Below are 18106 nucleotides of genomic sequence, written 5' to 3'. Positions count from 1 at the left end.
GCCACCTCTCCTACTGAGCCACATGATCAGGAAGATAAACATTGACACCGCCTCTGTGGCTAAGCTGTGTTTGGCCGATCTGGGATTATAAATGCATCTTCACAAGGTTCAATATTTTCCTTTTTGAAAACATCTTTGTGAGAGGCAGGAAGACGTAGAACAATAGAAAGATGGACATAAAGCTCTTTTTTATTGATTTACTCCCCAGGCTACCTGCAATAGTCAGGGATGGTCAGACCACAACCAAGTGCTGGGAATCCAATCCACATTTCCCACATTGGGGCAGGGACTGACTACTGAAGGCAGCCCCTGTGTTCTCTCAGGGTGCATATCAGCAGGGAGCTAGAATCAGTAGTGGAGCTGGGGCTCAAACCCAGCGCTGAGAGCGGATGGGGGCATCTCAGCCGGCTGCTCAACTGCTAGGCCATGTGCTTGCCCGGGTATTTTTCACTTAAGATGGGTTTTTGAAATATAAATTCCTCTGAAGTTGAGGACCCTCTGTAGCTAGAGATATGCAGTCAAACCTCTCTCTTTTTTAATTGTATTTATTTGAAAGACAGACTTATGGGGGGAGGGGAGAGAGAGAATGAGAGCAAGATAATGTCTTCCATCAGCTGGTTTACTCCCCAGATGGCTGGGACTGGACCAGGCCAAAGCCAGGAACCTCTTGGACTGGCCTGTGGGTGCAGGGGCTGGAGCACTTGGTTCATCTGACAGTGTTTTCCCGTTCCATTAGTAGGGAACTGGATCAGGAATAAAGCAGCACGTCTCTATGGGATACTGGTGGCAAAAGCTTTACCCACAATGCCAGTCAAACCTGTTGTAAGTTATCACTGGGCATTGTTTTCAGCTCTGTTGTGTTTATGTCAGTGCTTAGTCCTTTTGATGAGTTTACAGTATTCTGTTGTGTAAATGAACCACTTTTGTTTATACATCAACTGACAGACCTTTGAGTTGTTTCCACTTTGGGGCTGTTATGATAAGAATGCTGCTATGAACATTTGTGTTTGGAATTTTGCACGGATAAAAGTTTTGATTACTCTTGGGTTGCTGGATAGTGATAAGTATATTTAACTTCTTGAAAAATTATGCTGTAAACTGGTTGCAGGATTTTACATTCCCAGCAATAATATAGGAGAGTTCTAATTTCTTCATATTATCTACAATATTTATTAGTGTCTGTTTATATTTATTAACCATTCTAATGGTATTTTCTCGTGGTATCTTTATTATAGCCATTCTAAGTGGTATCCTATTTTAGTTTTGACTTGCATTTCTCATTTAATATGTTGAGCACTTTTTCTTGTGCATATGGACAATACGTCTTTAAATATTTTGACAAATTTTTAATTGGTTTACTTATCTTTTTATTATTGAATTGTGAGAGCTACTTATATACTGTGATGCTAAACTCTTGTCAAATATGCGGCATTTCCATCATTCTGTGTCTTATCTTTGCATTCTCATAATGATTCCTTTGAAACAGAGAATGTCTCATTTTGCTGAAGTTTATCCATTTTTAATCTCTTTTGCGAAGTTTTAGATTTTAATGAAGCCCTGTTTTATCTATATTTTCTTTCTTTGTTTATGCATGTGTCATATGTAAGAGACCATTGCCTAACTCAACATATTAAGTTTCCTTGATAAAGAAACATACTTTTTCCAAAGGTTTACTTTCTTTATTTGAAAGTCAGTGATAGAAAGGCAGGGACAGCGAGAGGAAGATCTTCTTTCCTCTAGTTCACTTGTCGGTGGCTTCCAGGCTTCCATGGCTGGCATTGGACTAGGCTGAAGCTAGGAGCTAGGAACCCTCATCTGGGTCTCCCAGTGTGGGTGTCTGGTACTCAGGGACTTGAGCTATCTTCTGCTGCTTTCCCAGGCACATTAGCAAGGAGCTGGAAAAAAAAAAAAAAGCAAAGTTGAGCAGCCAAGACAGTATGTATGTGGGATGCCAGCCTCGCAGACAGCGGCTCATCCTGGTCCGCCTCAGTGACAGCCCAGTGGGAGCATTCTTTCTTACTCTAAATGTCTTGGCATCTTGTTGAGAATCAGTTGGCCATAAATGTAAGAATTTTATTTCTGGGTTTTTTGTTCTGTTCCATCGATCTATTTGTGTGTTCCTACCAGCACAGTTACTGTCTTGGTTGTTATAGCTTGGAATTAGGTTGTAAAATCAGAATATGCAAGTTGTCCAAGTTTATTTTTTTAAGGTTACTTTGTCAAATCTGTGAATATCTTTTTTGATAAAGGTTTATTTATTTAATTGAAAGGCAGAGTGAGAGATGGGAAAGAGATGGGGAGGAGGGGAGATAGGAAGGAAAAAAGGAAAGAATCTTCCATGTACTTCCCAAATGTTTGCAGTAGCTGGCACTGAGCCAGGCTGAAGGCCTGTGCCAGGAACTCCATCTAAGTCTCTCTGCTGTTGGCAGGAATTGGAGGACTTGAGTCATCGTCTGTGTCCTGCCTTCCAAGCACATTCGCAGGAAACTGAATTGGAAGCACAGAATAGCTGGGAGTCAGTCCAGGCACTCTGACATGGAATGCGGCATCCCAAGCAGCCATCGAACCGCATGCACCAAAGGTAGTTATCACCAAGAAAGGGCTTATCAATCCTTAGTTGCAGTTTTGGAATTTTTATTTTATTACTATTCCCCAAAAGTGAATAGGTATTCAAGTCTTGGCTTACATTTCTCAAACTTGGAGGAAAATTCCATGGATTTTGCATTGTGGGATATTGTTTTGGTGATCTGACTGAAACACCTCTCTAGGGAATTCCCCTTTCCTATGTGTCAAATAAATTCCTAAAATAAATATGCCCAATAAACGTGGAATTTTAAGACCAGGCTAAAGGATGGGATACAGCAAAACTGTTGAGTTACAGGTTTTGGACTTCTCAGGTAGTTCTCAGTTTGAATTCTAGGGCACGAGGTGTCACTCAAGGGCTGTGTAACCAGGGTGAGATTTTGGAGGCCTCTGCTATGTGAACTGGGTGAAGGCTTCCCTTGCTCACAGAGTGGCTATGCAGGTAAAATGTACTAATACATACAAGCCTTTAACACAGTGCCATGCAACCAGTTTTTGGTAAATGACTCAGTCTGCTGTAGCATGTTTCCTTTGCTTGCGGAAAACACTCTGAGATAGCACAGGCTTGCATGAGTCCTTCCGTTTGGAATAGGAATGCAGCTGTTCTTAGCAAGGAACCCAGAGAGCCTGGCTACCCCTTGACGTTGGACATTTTATTGAAAATGGCAGGCCAGTGCCATTCGATTTTGTTGCTGTTATTCATATGGATTCTTGGTAACTTCGGTTGCAGAGGATTATTTGCTCCACTTGGGGATTAAGTGCCATCTTTTGCAATAACTTCTCCAAAAGTTCACAGATCCAGAAGCCCTAATTTCCTGAGAGTATCAGGAGTTGTAAGAATCAAGTGAGGGGGCCCGGTACTATAGCATAGCTGTTAAAGTCCTCACCTTCAAAGCGCCAGGATCCCATATGGGCACCGGTTCTAATCCCGGCGGCTCCACTTCCCGCCCAGCTCCCTGCATGTGGCCTGGGAAAGCAGTCAAGGACGGCCCAGGGTTTTGGGACCCTGTACCCACATGGGAGACATGAAAGAAGCTCCTGGCTTCGGATTGGCTCAGCTCCAGCCATTGCGACTGCTTGGGGAGTGAACCAGAGGGCGAAAGATCTTCCTCTCTATCTCTCCTCCTCTCTGTACATCGGCCTTTCCAATAAAAATAAATAAGTCTTAAAAAAAAAATCAAGTGAGGGAGCATGCCTGTTAGCCTGGTGGCTTGCACACCTGTCTGCTTCCCATCAGAGCACCCAGTGGGGCTGGCTCCCGGGTATCTGACTCCAGCTTCCTGCCAGTGCAGATCCGGGGAGTGGAAGTGGCTCGTGCAGATGAGCACCTGTGCCCTGTGGACTCAGTCCAGGTCATGTGCAAACGGAGGAGCAAACTAGTGAAAGACGCTGCTGCCTGTCAGTGCTTTAAAGCTTTTTTTGTTGTGTTTTGTTTTCAAATGAAAACCAATCACTGGGCAGTCAAAACAGAGGTCCCGGGAACTCATGTACTTAACTCTCAGGAGAACTCTAGAGAACATTTTACCTCCAAGGCTGAGGGTCTGATGTAGTAAATGGTTTGGTTTCTGTGGACTTAGGTGCAGGGTAGCATAGAAACAGCAGAAATGTAGGAAAGACCACTGCTAGTTGGAACTGAGACATGTCAATTGAATGGTGAGAAAGGAGACAAACAACAACAAAACTCCAGACATTAAAAAAGAAAAAAAACCAAAACCGGAATCCGGAAGGCTGTTTTTATCAGGACAAATTCTGTACACTTTTGATGGCATTCACTGACCCTAAGAGTACGGTGTTGACCATGATCAAGTACCTGATCACAAGTATAAGTGATTTTCAAGGGGCTATATTCAAGGTTACATAAAAGTTTTCTATTCTGTGGTGGAAAACAATGTCCTTTCAAGTAGATCATGATTTTGATTTTTCTGGGATATCATCTTATGCCATGATGCCAGATAAATGAGATATTACTGGCCTCAACATTTTTTAAAAGATTTATTTATTTTTATTGGAAAGCCAGATTTACAGAGGGCAGGAGAGAGACAGATCTCCATCTGCTACTCACTCCCCAAGTAGCCACAATGGGCAGAGCTGAGCCAATCCAAAGCCAGGAGCTTCTTCCAGGTCTCCCATGGGGTTCAGGATCCCAAGGCTTTGGGCCGTCCTCAACTGCTTTCCCAGGCCACAGGCAGGGAGCTGGATGGGAAGTGGAGCTGCCGGGATTAGAATGGCACCCATATGGGATCCCGGCGCGTTCAAGGCGAGGACTTCAGCCACTAGACTATGCACTGGGCCCTACTGGCCTCAGATTTGACTCAACAAGTTGAATTTGCCACGTAAGGCAGTATTCAAACAAGAAGTAGTGTGACTGCTCAGACATGAACTGTGTGCCTCCCAAGGAATGGGATTGTTACTAAGTATCCTAGAAAGGAATCAAGAAAGTAATTGTATTAACTTCTCTTTAGAGAAGGTTTCCTTCCAGTCCCTGCATGGTTTCAACTAAATCGAGCCCCACTCTTAGGGGGAGAGGGGCCTTCCTGGGAAATGCAAGGAGTGAGACGGCTTGGTCACTGGCAGTATGCCTGTGGCAGCCCTTGAGCTCTGGGCTGGCATAAACAAGCCACACTGATGCTCTTCTGAAACTCTAAGGTTGCTGTGGATGGAGAGTTTGAATGGCAAATGGTTTTTTTTTTTTAATTAAAATATTTATTTATTTTTATTGTAAAGGTAGATATACAGAGAGGAACAGAGACAGAGAGGAAGATGTCCCATCCCATGATACACTCCCCAAGTGAGCGCAATGACTGGAGCTGAGCCACTCCGAAGCCAGGAGCCAGGAGCCAGGAGCCAAGAGCTTCTTCCAGGTCTCCCACATGGGTGCAGGGTCCCCAGGCTTTGGGCTGTCCTTGACTGCTTTCCCAGGCCACAAACAGGGAGCTGGATGGGAAGTGGAGCTACTGTGATTAGAACCGGCGCCCATACGGGATCCCAGCGCTGTGCTATTGCTAAGCATAAGAGAGGCTGCCTGAAGTTCAAGCTTAGAATTATTTTGTCTATCTCCGATTTTTAAACTTTATCTTCCTTTAAATCAGGTGTAAAGCCAGTTCAGGACCTGGCTAAGTGGAGACCCAGAGAATTTTAGAGCTGGAAGGCTTTTTAATAAAGCTTTTCCAACCTCCTCATTTCACAGAAGGGAAAATCGAGGCCTGGGACATGCTATAATTTAATGTAGGTCACTCAGTTAATTAGTGGCAGACAGAAAGCGGACCCAGGCGTCCCAACGCCGTCATAGGTCAGTGCTTTTCCAGTCAGAACGTCGCCCTCCCCTTCCCTTTTATTCCTTCTTTCGTTTGCTCTTTGCTTCCTCTCCTAACTGTGCAGTTTAAGACCAGCAGCCTTGTACCTCAGCTTCAGCCCTAGCTCTCCACCCATGGAGGTGTGCGCCCCCCGCCTCACATCAGGTCTCGGGGCTGGGTGTCCTTCTTGCCTGGCCTTTAAAAGCGGCAGGTGCTTGACCCCCCGAATCGCTGCATCACACCGCGGACTGTCGGTGCCCCCGATTTTACAGCCCAGCCGTGCGTCACCCGGGTCTCAGCGGGAATGGAGAAGGCTGAGTGCTAACTAACCCTCGCCATGCCTCAGCGCACCCGGGCTGGCCCGGCGATGTCCATCTGCGCGTGTGAGTGACCTCGGCGCTGACCCTCGCCACCGGTCACCTCGCCCGGGGCGTGCCTTTCTCGCTCGGGGCCTGACGTGGCGGCGGGGCCCGCAGGGCGGGCGGCGCGAGGGGGGAAGAGAGGCCGCCCTGGGAGGGCGCGGCCTGACGTGGCGGCCGCGGGCGGGCAGCGAAGGACGGGGATGGAGGGGAAGAGCCCGGGCCACTGCACTGCCCCGCGCTCCGGCCAGAGGGCGCCCGGCCCCCAACCCTCTCCGGGAGTAACCGCGCCGGCGATTGGGTCGGCGGCGCAGCGGGGCCATGTTGGACTTGAGGGCGGCGACCCCGCCTCCCGCCGCCCTCCGCCCTGAGGTCGGGCCGGGCCGCGAGGGAAGTGGAGCGGCTGGCGGGGCGGAGGGGAAGGGACGGGAATCCTCCCGCTGCGGGTTGCCCGACGCGGCCGGAGGGCTGACTGAACCGGGATGTGTGTGTGTGTGTGTGTGTCTAGGGGGAGAGCCGCGGCGGGCATGGCCGCCCCCACCACCTCCACCTCCACCTCCACCACCTCCACCTCCACCACCACCATCACCACCACCTCCGCGCCCGGGCCAATCAGCGGCACGGGCACAAACATGCAAATGGAGCGCCGGAGTGCCGCTCGCAGGGGCTGGTGGGGTCGCGCCGGGGGAGTGCACTGGGCCAATCAGGCGGGTGCGTGGCGGCGCGGGGGAGGCGGTGCCCCTTCGCTGCTCCCGCCTCTCCCTCCCGGCCCCGCGCTGACAGGGGGGCCTGGCCGCCTCGCCGGTAAGTGTCGCCGCCGCCGCCGCCCGCCGCCGCCGCCGCCTGCGGCGTGGGGAGGCAGCCCGGGGGGACACGGCGGGCCGGCGGCCGCCGCCGCTCCACCGCCGGGGAGAGGCGGGTGGGGGGCGGGTCGTGTCAGCCGGGTGGTCGCCGGAGGCCGCCCCCCGCCCGGCCAGCCCCGCGTGTCAGTCTCTCTGTCGGTCGAGGCGGGGGGCGGCGGGGGTGGTCTCCTCAGTCATGGCGAAAGCGCGAGAGCCGGCGAGCGGCGGTGAGGACGTGCTGCCGCCTCAGCGCCGCCGCCGCTCGGCCAGGGAGGAGGTCGCGGGGCAGGCGGGGCCGCGCCGTGGCTGGACGTGTCGTGGGGAGGCCGGGGAGGGGGCGCTGCCCGCACGTGCGGCCCAGCCGAGCCCGCGCGGCCCGCCCCGCGTCTGTCATGGCTGCGGGTTGCTGCCGCCCACCGGCCCGCAGGACCCTGGGGTCGAGACCCGGGCGCCGCCGCCGCCACCGCGCCTGTTGCGTCGGGTGGAGGTGAGGGCAAACAGGGTGGCCAGGTCACTCCCCTTACCCCGATGCCAAGCTTCCCTTGCCTCCATCCCTGCAGCCTCTGTCTGCCTCCCTGACTCATGACAGGGGCGTCCCGCGCGAGCGCTGCTGCCCCGGAGCACGGGACACCCCTCCAGCGCCTCCCCAGGCCCGGCCTCCGGGTGTGCTGACCGCCCTGTCGGCCCCGAGGGCTTCTGCACGTCCGCAGAACGTGTGGCCCGCACCTTGCTGCCGCTGCTTGCTCTCAGTGTCTGGGTGTGGGACGTGATGGGTGGTGGTTCCGGGCGGACATGCATCCCAAAACCAGGCTCGACCCGGAAAGCCTGGGTGTCTGTCTTATTGGCCTGTCGCCGCCGCCAGCTCAAAGTGGTTTCTGCTTGTTCCTTTTTTGGTTTTGTTTTACTTTTTTTTTTCTTCTATAAGAAAAATAAAACTTTTCCGAACAAAGTAGACAAGATTTTTTTTTTGAAGTCATACTGACAGCTGTATACAGACTTTCCCAGAAGCATGGAGTTTGACATCATTGTGACACTTTATTCATTTATGTGAACTCTGAGAATTGCACCCCCCCCGGACTTAATAAAGTTTATCTTCACGAACAATTGCTATCACAACCTAGTTTCTCGATTTTGCACTCTACTGATCTTCCTTTGCTTTTTTTTTTTGTCTGATTTCATGTTCTCCAGTTGTACTTTCCCAGCGAGGATCTGGAAATGGGGGGAGGAGCAGGCTGAGGGCTTCTCTTTTGGAATGTGGTCATCTGCTTAAATTGGGCATAATTGCATGGGTAGTTTTACAGCAGCCACCAGGTCTGCACGCACTTGAATGTACAGAAGGTGAACCTGAGGGGTGGTCACGTGTGGTCAAGGGAGGACGAGGGTTGGCTTGGGGGAGGGCTGTTGCAATGCCAGATCATGGTCTTGTACTAGTAGTCTTGGGTTTACAGGACTTCAATTTAGATGCAAGTTTTGGCAAACAGCAGGCAACACAGAGCCTTATATATTTGATACGTTTTTGCTAAATGAGAAAGCAATTGCTCAAAAGTAGATGAACCTGCTTAAGGTATCCTGGAGAACTTGAAGACTTTCCTGTATCTTATGGGGGCTTTAACAAGACACAGAATAGTTACAATGTATGTATCACAAAGTATCAACACGTCTCCATACGTGGGAAGTTCCCTGTAGACCATATGTAATAGGAAATGGCCTGGTGGGACCGGGGTAATATCTGCTTCTCTAATTTGGCTAAAGGTAACTTTCTCATTCTTGAACAAGTTCACGGCTGTGGATATTGAAGTTTAAAAAGTTGTGATTGGCTAGGAGATGATGTCCTAAGGCCATAGGAAATGGTCATAGAAAACAGTAGTGTTAGTGTAAACTGTAAAACCTGGGCTTGGAGGGAATTGTGGAGGGAGAGAATCACGATTTTGTCATTTAGTCACTCCTGTTGCTATGGTAAAGTTTCCTGAATTTTGTGAGCTTTTCCTCTGTATAAAATTCAATTTTCTTTGATTTCTGACTGTAAGGTTGTAAGTGTACCATGAGATCTAGTTAATATAATAATGGATATTATTTATACGTTTTAATATTTGACAAGGCAGGTATTTTAAAACTGATATAGTTGACTATGCAAAACTTTTTTTTTTTCAAAAAAAGATTTGCTTGTATTTGAAAGGCAGTTTTTTACAGAGAGGAGAGAGAATGTCTTTCATCTGCCGGTTCACTCCCCAAATAGCTGCAGTAGCCAGAGCTGACCTGATCTGAAGCTGGGAGCCAGGGGCTTCCTCTGGATTTTCCACATGGGTGCAGGGTCCCAAGGGCTTGGGGCATCCTCTCCTGCTTTCCCAGGCCTTAAGCAGAGAGCTGGATGGGAAGTGGAGCAACCAGGATGCGAACCAGTACCCATATGTAACCCTGGTCCTATGGGGGCGGAGGATCTGTTTGCTGCGCTACCAGGTGGACAGGTCTGAACAAAGACTAGAAAGTATTCTCAATGGGAAACACCTATGACAAGAGAGAAGAAACTGTAGAAGTACTGACTTGGCAACTGAATGTCTCCCACAGCAAGGCAATGTGCTAGACCCATGTAGCTCACCTGTAGAAGAACTGAAAAAGGGGGCTTAATGTATGAATCAAGTAACATTCCATATTTAGAAGTGACATCTGTTGAACTTACCAATAGTAAAATAACAATTTGGGTAATATGAGCATTTTAGAATATCTAAAAGTTTAGATGTGTTTATCATTGATGTGAATGTAACATTGGAAGAAAATGTTGACCAGAAAATAGAAGAATAGAATACATAAATAATGGAGATACCAGATTCTGTATAAGTAAAATGTAACTGAAAGAATAGCATTTTAGAATAAGGAACTTAGGTGAGACTGAATAAATGAAGTGGTTGGTCAGAGTTAAAACTACAGAAAACATGTCATAAGTGCCTAAAAATCCTTAAAAGCCAAACATTGGATTCAAGAGAGATCATGTGCAGTTACTAAATGTTTTTTTTTTTTTTTTACCTGTTAAGTGCTTTGTAGTTGCATGCTTAGCAAGGGATACAGATTTCTCATGGAGGCTTTACCTTTTTACACTTACTTTGTAACCAGTAAGTTGCTACTTGCTGGTTTTATAGCTATGTCTAAGCATTTTGTGTGTCTGTTGACTTCCTTATTTGGGCCTCAAGCCTTTCTTTCTACTGCTTGGAACCGTACCAAGCTCTGACTGCTCAGGTCAAATTCCACATTGTGAACAGAATCATCTCTTGTCTTTGTGGCCCCTCGGGGTTTCTCCTTCCCATGCGTCCTTAGTGTTCCTGTTTGTCTCACTCATTTTACCTGTCACGTAGGACTTCCTGACGTTCCCTCTGTTTTCTTGCCTTAATGTTTTCAGGAACACTTTCTGCTTACACACATTTGGAAGGCTGATCAGGTGACAGTGGGAACCCCAGAGATGGGAAAGTAATCTGTTCTTTGAACTCTAGGCCGTTCAGGTTCATTCACTCAAGTGCACAATAAATGATCTCATTATGTAATTATTAAGTGCATTAAAAGTGACCCCTGCCTTCATGGAGCCTACAGTCTACCAGTGGAGACAAAGAACAAGTAGAAAAGCAAATGTGGAATTATACCTATGGTGAGCTCAATGAAAGTAAAGGACAGCTACAAGAAAATAAGTCGGAAAGAACTTCTCAGGTGATGGTATTGAATGAGACCAGATAGGTAAAGAGGGAAGAGAGTTTCCTGGGAGAGAGAAAAATATTTGAATGCTACGAGACGAAGGTTTATATATTTTTTAAAATGTCACTTTGAGTGATATGAATTGGAGAAAAGCAAGACTTAGAGCAAAGATACTGTAATAGTGCAGTTGTCCAACTGAGACATTGTGGGGACTAGAACTTAGGTGGTGGCTCTAGAGATGGAGAGACTAAAAAGACACATGCGCACATGAATGTGTGTTTAGTTGTGAGACACAAAGAGGAGATGGTCAGATTTTTCAAAGGAGGAACGATCAAGTGCTTCATGACATTGTGTGTTAGAGGAAAGGAGTCAGGTCTCCTAAGGATTGATGTTTACCTTAGTGGGAAAGGTGATGGTTAAGATCCTCTGCTCTCACATTAGAGTACTTGAGCTTGCTTAGCCATAGCTCCTAACTCCACCTTCCTGCTGTATAGACCTTGGAAAACAGTGAGGATGGCTCAAGTGATTGGATTACTGCGGGAGGTCTGGGCTGAGTTCCTGGCTTCTGGCTGTAGCCCACTGTAGCCACTGTGAGCGTCTGGGGAATGAACTGGCAGGTGGGAGCCTGTTTGGGAGTACTTAACTGTCCCTCCCTCTTAACTAGTTTTTTAAGACTGAGTTTTTGGTTCCTAGCTTAAGGAACTAGATAAATTGTGACATGTGATTTACTGAAGTAAAGATGAGGGGAAGTAAAGCTTTGGCAAGAAGGCAAGTTTTGAACACTATCCCCAAAGAGTTTCAGAAGATAGAATCTGGTAAAGCTGGCATCCTACTGGTGCATGTTCCAGCTGTCTGCTGATGCACCCGGGAAAGCAGGAGAAGGTGGGCCAAGTGCTTTTTAGCCCTGTACCCACCTGAGTTACCGGGAAGAAGCTCCTGGCTTCATCTTGCCTGGACCTGACTATGACTGTCCAGGGTGAACCTGTAGATGGAAGACACTTCACTCTCTTTTTCAATCTGTGTGTCTACAAACTCTTGACTTTTGGATAGATAAATCTTTTTAAAGAGAAGGAAGGACAGATCTTCCATCTACTGAATCAGTTCCCAAATGGCCTTAATGGTCACAGCTGGACCGATCTGAAACCAGGAGCCAGGAGCTTCTTCCTGGTCTTTGAAGAACTTGTTTCATTTTTCAGTGATTTTCCAGGTCATAAGCAGGGAGCTGGGTATGAAGTGGAGCAGCCAGGACGAGAACTGGCGGCCATGTTGGATCCCAGCACTTGGAGATGGAGGATTAACCAGTTGAGCCAATGAACCAACACCCAGATAAATAAATGTTAAAAGCAAAGGAATCTGGGCTTGGTACTAATCCCGCAGGTAGCCCCGCTTCTCATCCAGCTCCCTGCTTGTGACTTGCGAAAGCAGTCAAGGATGGCCCAAAGCCTTGGGACCCTGCACCCGCATGGGAGACCTTGAGGAAGTTCCTGGCTCCTGGCTTCAGATCGACAAAGCACCGGCCATTGCGCTCACTTGGGGAGTGAATCATTGGATGGAAGATCTTCCTCTGTCTTTCCTCCTCTCTGCGTATCTGACTTAGCAATAAAAATAAACAAACCTTAAAAAAAAAAGGAATCCACCTTCATGTAAATTGTAATTACTTCAGTCAGGATAGACTTAGCTGTATAAATGATAACTTATTATCACTTATTCATAGTGTTTTAAGAGGAAGAAGGAAACTTCATATTTATGTTAGAAAATTGTGACTGAGGTGATCTTGTTTTTTAGTGTTTACTTGAGAAGTTACACAGAGAGACAGATCATCCACTGAAGCACTCCCCAGATGGCCAAAACTGCCAGGGCTGAGCTGTGCCGAAGCCAGACACCAAGGACTAAGAGCTGCTTGCGCAGTTCCCACGGGGGTGGCAGAGACGAGTTCTTGGAACATCTGCTGCTTTTCCCAGGCCATTTCTGATGTTTGTTTTCATGTACTTGAAAGGTAGAATGACCCATACACATGCATGTGCAGGCATGGACTGTGTGTGTGCGCACACACACACACACCGCTATGCCTACCCATTCACTCCCCAGATAAGACACATAGTCAAGACTCAAGCTGCCACTCTACATGGGATAGAGTTATCACAAGGGGTGGCTTAACCCACTCCCACAGCGCTCTTACCAGAGAAAGATTATGTTTAACAATGTAGTTTTTAGGGTTGGCTTGTGAATGTTTTAATAATACAAGTTACATTAGATGACAGGTTTTGTGATAATTAAGAAAAATACAAGCAAGACATCCGTAAGCAGAAACCTGAAGCTTTTGGAGTATGCAAATGACAGCACAGGTAGAAGATTTCACACCTATCCTGAGGTGATGGGATCCAGTCAGAACTTAGGTGCACTATTACTGCGGTCCAAAGTTACCTTTAGGCTGTGTGTATGTGAAATGCAAGTGGATTTTGTCTTGAGTCCCAGGGTTCCTTCCCCCGCATCTCATTATGCTTATGCACTCAGTTCTTGTAAGCGTTTTTAATATAGTCAGCCTATGTGGTATTACATGGGCAGGTGTGAGGGCACTTCAAAAAGGTGACAACTAGAAGATTATTTCTTTTTTTATTTATTTTTTAAAGATTTGTTTATTTTTATTGAAAAGTCAGATATACAGAGAGGCGGAAAGACAAAGGAAGATCTTCCATCCAATGATTCACTCCCCAAGTGAGCGCAACGGCCGGTGCTTTGTCGATCCAAAGTCAGGAGCCAGGAACTTCCTCCAGGTCTCCCATGCAGGTGCAGGGTCCCAAGGCTTTGGGCCGTCCTTGACTGCTTTCCCAGGCCACAGGCAGAGAGCTGGATGGGAAGCAGGTCGGCTGGAATTAGAACTGGCGTCCATATGGGATCCTGGCATGTTCAAGGTGAGGACTTTAACAGCTACGCTATTGTGCCAGGTCCTAGAAGATTATTTCAATGTGAAAATGTTTTTTAAATCCATGGAGTGTTTTTTTTTTTAAACAGTATACACGCTTTTTGAAACATCCTTTATGTTTGATGATAGTGATGGGAATAGCAAAGTTTTGTCATCTTGATTTTCTTGAGACAATAGCATTCTTTTCAGTTATTTGCTCATAGGTGGATAAAATTTTGCAATTTTTAATGTGGCTTCTTATCTTTCTAGTGCTTTGGAGTGAAAGTGCTAGCCTAGGTCATTGCTACTAACTTAAAAATAGCTGTCAGAAACTGATGTTTCTGTTAACATTTTGATATCAACTAAGCAAATGGCCTTTGGTTTATTTTTACTAAATTTTAGCACTTTTTGTAACTAGTAACTTTTTCAACATTGTGATTGCTACCAACGGACTTGGTTTGAAATCTGAAAAAAGATGTTCTTGTTCAGTGGTCAGAGCATTTGAATTCACTTCGCCGTAGTCAGCAGCATTGTAAAGTAGACTTAACTTTATTCTATTGGGAATTATGACTATGCTTTCTGAAGACAGATGATGGTTAATATAACTTGCTATTGCATAAAATGATAAAATGGTTCAAATAATGGTTACATCTTATATATTAAGTATTTTACATGTAAAGCTTACTCTTAGAAATTCTTTCAGTTTTTTTTCTATCTGTTGTAATGTTTATCTTTAGAAAGTCGTTAAGTAGGGCCTAGTGCAATGGCTCAGTTGGCTAATGCTACCCCTGCAGGTGCAGGGATCCCATATGGGCACCCGCTGGAGTCCTGGCTGTTCCACTTCCCATCCAGCTTCCTGCTTGTGGCCTGGGAAGGCAGCGGATGGGGCGGGGTGGCGCGGGAGCAAGTCCTTGGGACCCTGCACTCATGTGGGAAACCCAGAAGAATCTCCTGGCTTCTGACTTTCTTGCAGCCATTTGGGGAGGGAAACTGAGTTGCTTCAGTGTTAAATATTGGGGAAGGCTTTGTTGCAGGAATTCCGTTAAGTTAGTGAATGAAGTCATCTCTTAAAGCATACACGTTATTTTGGCTTTGGTGTTCTTCACGTCACTGACATGTAGTTCTTCCTAAAGTCATTTCTGAGAACACCTTGTTTTTCCTATCCTGATGTATGGTTATTTTTTTTAGTAACATTTACTCTGAAGGTTGATTTATAAATATTTACACACTTACACTTCATCTTGCTCAAATTAGATTTAAGTGGGTTTTTTTGTTGTTATAACAGACATGCAGAAAAGCTGTATAAATCATTTGTATAGGTCCATGATTTGTTACAAAGTAAACACAGTTCTGAAACTGCCACACAAGGTTTAAAAAAAAAAGTAATACATGCCACTATTAGATGTTCAGAAGTCTTCAACCAAGTATCTATGTAATTGTGTCACATAATACAATGTAATTACTGAAGTTAAATAATAAATATATAAAAAAAAAAAAAAAAGTCATGTACCTTTCTTATCATTATTCATGTTCCGCTTGCCCAGTGGTGACCGTTATTCAAAGTGCTTTTATTATTTTTTCAGGGAATTTTTTTGGTAAGATTTATTTATTTTTATTGGAAAATCAGATCTACAGAGAAGGAGAGACTGAGAGAATGATCCTCCATCCACTGGTTCACTCTCCAAGTAGCTGGCCAGTAGCCAGGAGCTTCAGGCTGTCCTCGACTGCTTTCCCGGGTCACAAGCAGGGAGCTGGATGGGAAGTGGAGCTTCCAGGATTAGAACCGGCGCCCATATTGGATCCTGGCGTGTTCAAGGCGAGGACTTTAGCTGCTAGGCCACTGAACTGAGCCTGGCGTTTTCTTTTTTAAAAGAGAAAACTTACTGGTGAGTTGAAAGCTGTGAGGTAAAATTTACACTATATTTGAAACAAGATCTTGGGGATGGATGGGGAAAATGCTACAAAAATGTACTGTTCCTGATGTTAGTTGGAATTTTCTAATAGAAAATGACAGTACTTGATTAGGAAGGCAGGAACTCAGACTGTTGCTTTCAGAGACTTCAAGAAGGACTCTAAGATGCTATAGGGTCTTTTTTTTTTTAAGATTTATTTATTTGAAAGACAGATTTACAGTGAGGCGCAGAGACAGATCCACTGCAGCACTGACCACAGAGATCTTACATTGTTGGTTCATGTTTCCAGGGCTTCACCAGGCTGAAGTCAGCCTAAGAACTCAGTCTAGTCTGTCGGGAACCCAAGCATCAGAGCCAGCGCCTTCTGCCTTTGAGGGTGCACATTAGCAAGGAGCTGGAAGTAGGAGAGCCTGAACTTCGGGTACTCTGACCTGACATGTGCATATCAAGGGGTTTCTTAACCATCTGCCCCGGAATTTACTTTTTAAAGATTTGAAAAATGTGTCTGTCAGCCACAGAGAGACCTACACACACTCACTCATACGAGAGGAGATGTCTGCTGGCTTTACTCACCAGGTGGCTACTGCACAGGTCAAAGGCAGAAGCCAGGAACTCCATCTGATTCTCCCACGTAGGTGACAGAACCCCAGCACTTGACCGGTTGTTTACTGCTTCCCAGGCACATCAGCAGGATGCTGGGTTGGAAGCATGGAGTGGCCGGGACTCATCAGTACTCCAGTCGCAGGGATTTTATGAGGGTGGGAGCTGTAAGAATGAGAGGTGAAGTGAAAAATGAGTGTTAGGAAATGATGAATCACTCCCAATGTTTGTTGCTAAAGGGTAGGATCCTGGCGTTTTAGCTTGTACATTTTTTTTTAAAGATAAGGATCTTAAAAAGTTAGGAGAATAGCAGACAGTTGCCAGGGAACGATCCTTGAGAAAGATGGGCTGTGTGTAGGCGCAAGTCCGTTTGAAAGGCTGGATGGAATTGTCCTGAAGGGTAAAAAGATTCTTCTCTGAAGAAGACTTATGCTGCTTTTTCTGAAAATAGCTAAAAGGAAAAAGGGGGCAGATGCTTGCTCCTGTGAAAGTGCTGGGTGAATTTCAGTTAGAAAAATCTCAGGAGGCCGGGCCTGGCGTGGTAGCCTCGCAGCTAAAGCCCTCACCTTGAACGCGCCAGGATCCCATATGGGCGCCGATTCTAATTCCAGCAGCTCCACTTCCCATCCAGCTCTCTGCCTCTAGGCTGGGAAAGCAGTCAAGGACCTCCCAAAGCCTTGGGACCCTGCACCCGTGTGGGAGAACTGGAGGAAGTTCCTGGCTCCTGGCTTCGGATCGGCTCAGCTCCATCCCTTGTGGCCACTTGGGGAGTGAATCATTGGATGGAAGATCTTCCTCTCTGTCTCTCCTCCTCTCTCTATATCTGACTTTGCAATAAAAATAAATCTTAAAAAAAGAAGAGAGAAAATCTCTGGAGGTAAGAGTGTGTAAGCCTTGGCTAGTTAGGATTGTATGTTTGCAGAAACAGCAAAAAGTAGCTGAAGAGACTGGGACAGAGAAGTGAGTTCTGAAGTTGCATGTGGGGCAGCCACTTGGTGTGGCAGTGACAGTGTGGCTTGGAATGCCTGCATCCTCATAGTGCCTTCACTTAAGTGCCGGCTCCATTCCTGATTCCAGTTTCGGCTTCTTGTTAACCCGCGGCCTGGGAGAGAGCAGGTATCAGCTCAAGCACTATTCTGGGCTCCTGCTTTCAGCCTGAGCCAGTCCCTACCTGCCGTGGGCATTTGTGGGAGTGAACCAGCAGAGAAGAGATCTCTCTTTTTCTTTCTTCCTTTCAAGTAAATAAAAATAAATATTACTTTAAAATCTGAAGCAGAGATAGAGGGCATACTGAAGGTAAAGTTTATGAATTAATATTAGCCTTGCACTACTAAGGTGCTGTCAGGTTTGGTTTCATACCAAAGGCCAGTTTGCTGGCTTTTTTTTTTTTAGTATTATTAGCACCACCACTTTTCTACATCTGTTACTTATCAAAATAGTTGTGTATTTTCCCCTTTCCGAATAGGTATTTTTCTTTCCCAGTTTCTCTTGCTAGATCTTCTTGTTATTATTATTATTATTTTAAAGATTTATTAATTTTTATTGCAAAGTCAGATATATGCAGAGAGGAGAAGAGACAGAGGAAGATCTTCCGTCCAATGGTTCACTACCCAAGTGAGCGCAACCGCTGGAGCTGAGCCAATCCAAAGCCAGGAACCAGGAGTTCTTCCAGGTCTCCCACGCGGGTGCAGGGTCCCAAAGCATTGGGCCATCCTTGACTGCTTTCCCAGGCCAGAGGCAGGGAGCTGGATGGGAAGTGGAGCTGCCGGGATTAGAACTGGCGCCCATATGGGATCCTGGCGCGTTTAAGTCACTAGGCCACAGGCCCTGTTATGATTTTTTTAATAGAAGGGGTTTAAGACACTCTTACCTTGTTCCTGATCTTGAGTCAGAGCTTTCATACTTTCACCATTGTGTATTGCATTGACTCTGGGTA

The 18106-nt window shown here is 46.4% G+C and overlaps 2 protein-coding genes across 7 annotated transcripts in view; one reads left to right on the top strand and one right to left on the bottom strand.

Moving 5' to 3' along the window:
• CHD9 (chromodomain helicase DNA binding protein 9) overlaps positions 1-18106 on the top strand; it is a 230587-nt gene that overhangs the window by 70299 nt on the left and 142182 nt on the right. For 2 of the 6 annotated variants that reach the window (XM_036492680.2, XM_058674691.1), the window contains exon 1: positions 6904-7039. The exons of 3 other annotated variants lie outside the window; for them this stretch is intronic. The gene's annotated coding sequence lies outside the window, so the exon portion shown is untranslated. Of the gene's footprint in view, positions 1-6902; positions 7040-18106 lie in introns of those variants that run through there. One more of the 6 variants, XM_004583849.3, reaches the window with a different exon arrangement.
• On the bottom strand, positions 1718-6764 carry LOC131482241 (acidic proline-rich protein PRP25-like). The gene is made up of 2 exons (XM_058674844.1): positions 5984-6764; positions 1718-1895 (listed from the first exon to the last, which is right to left on the bottom strand). The coding sequence occupies exon 1, from the start codon at positions 6762-6764 to the stop codon at positions 6219-6221; it is 546 nt and encodes a 181-aa protein (XP_058530827.1). The 3' UTR covers positions 1718-1895; positions 5984-6218.

This window comes from Ochotona princeps, chromosome 16 (genome assembly GCF_030435755.1).
Source record: "Ochotona princeps isolate mOchPri1 chromosome 16, mOchPri1.hap1, whole genome shotgun sequence".
In the NCBI taxonomy this organism is placed as follows: Eukaryota; Metazoa; Chordata; class Mammalia; order Lagomorpha; family Ochotonidae; genus Ochotona; species Ochotona princeps.
Note: the sequence above shows the minus strand (reverse complement) of the source record. Positions and strands in the feature narration are given on the sequence as shown.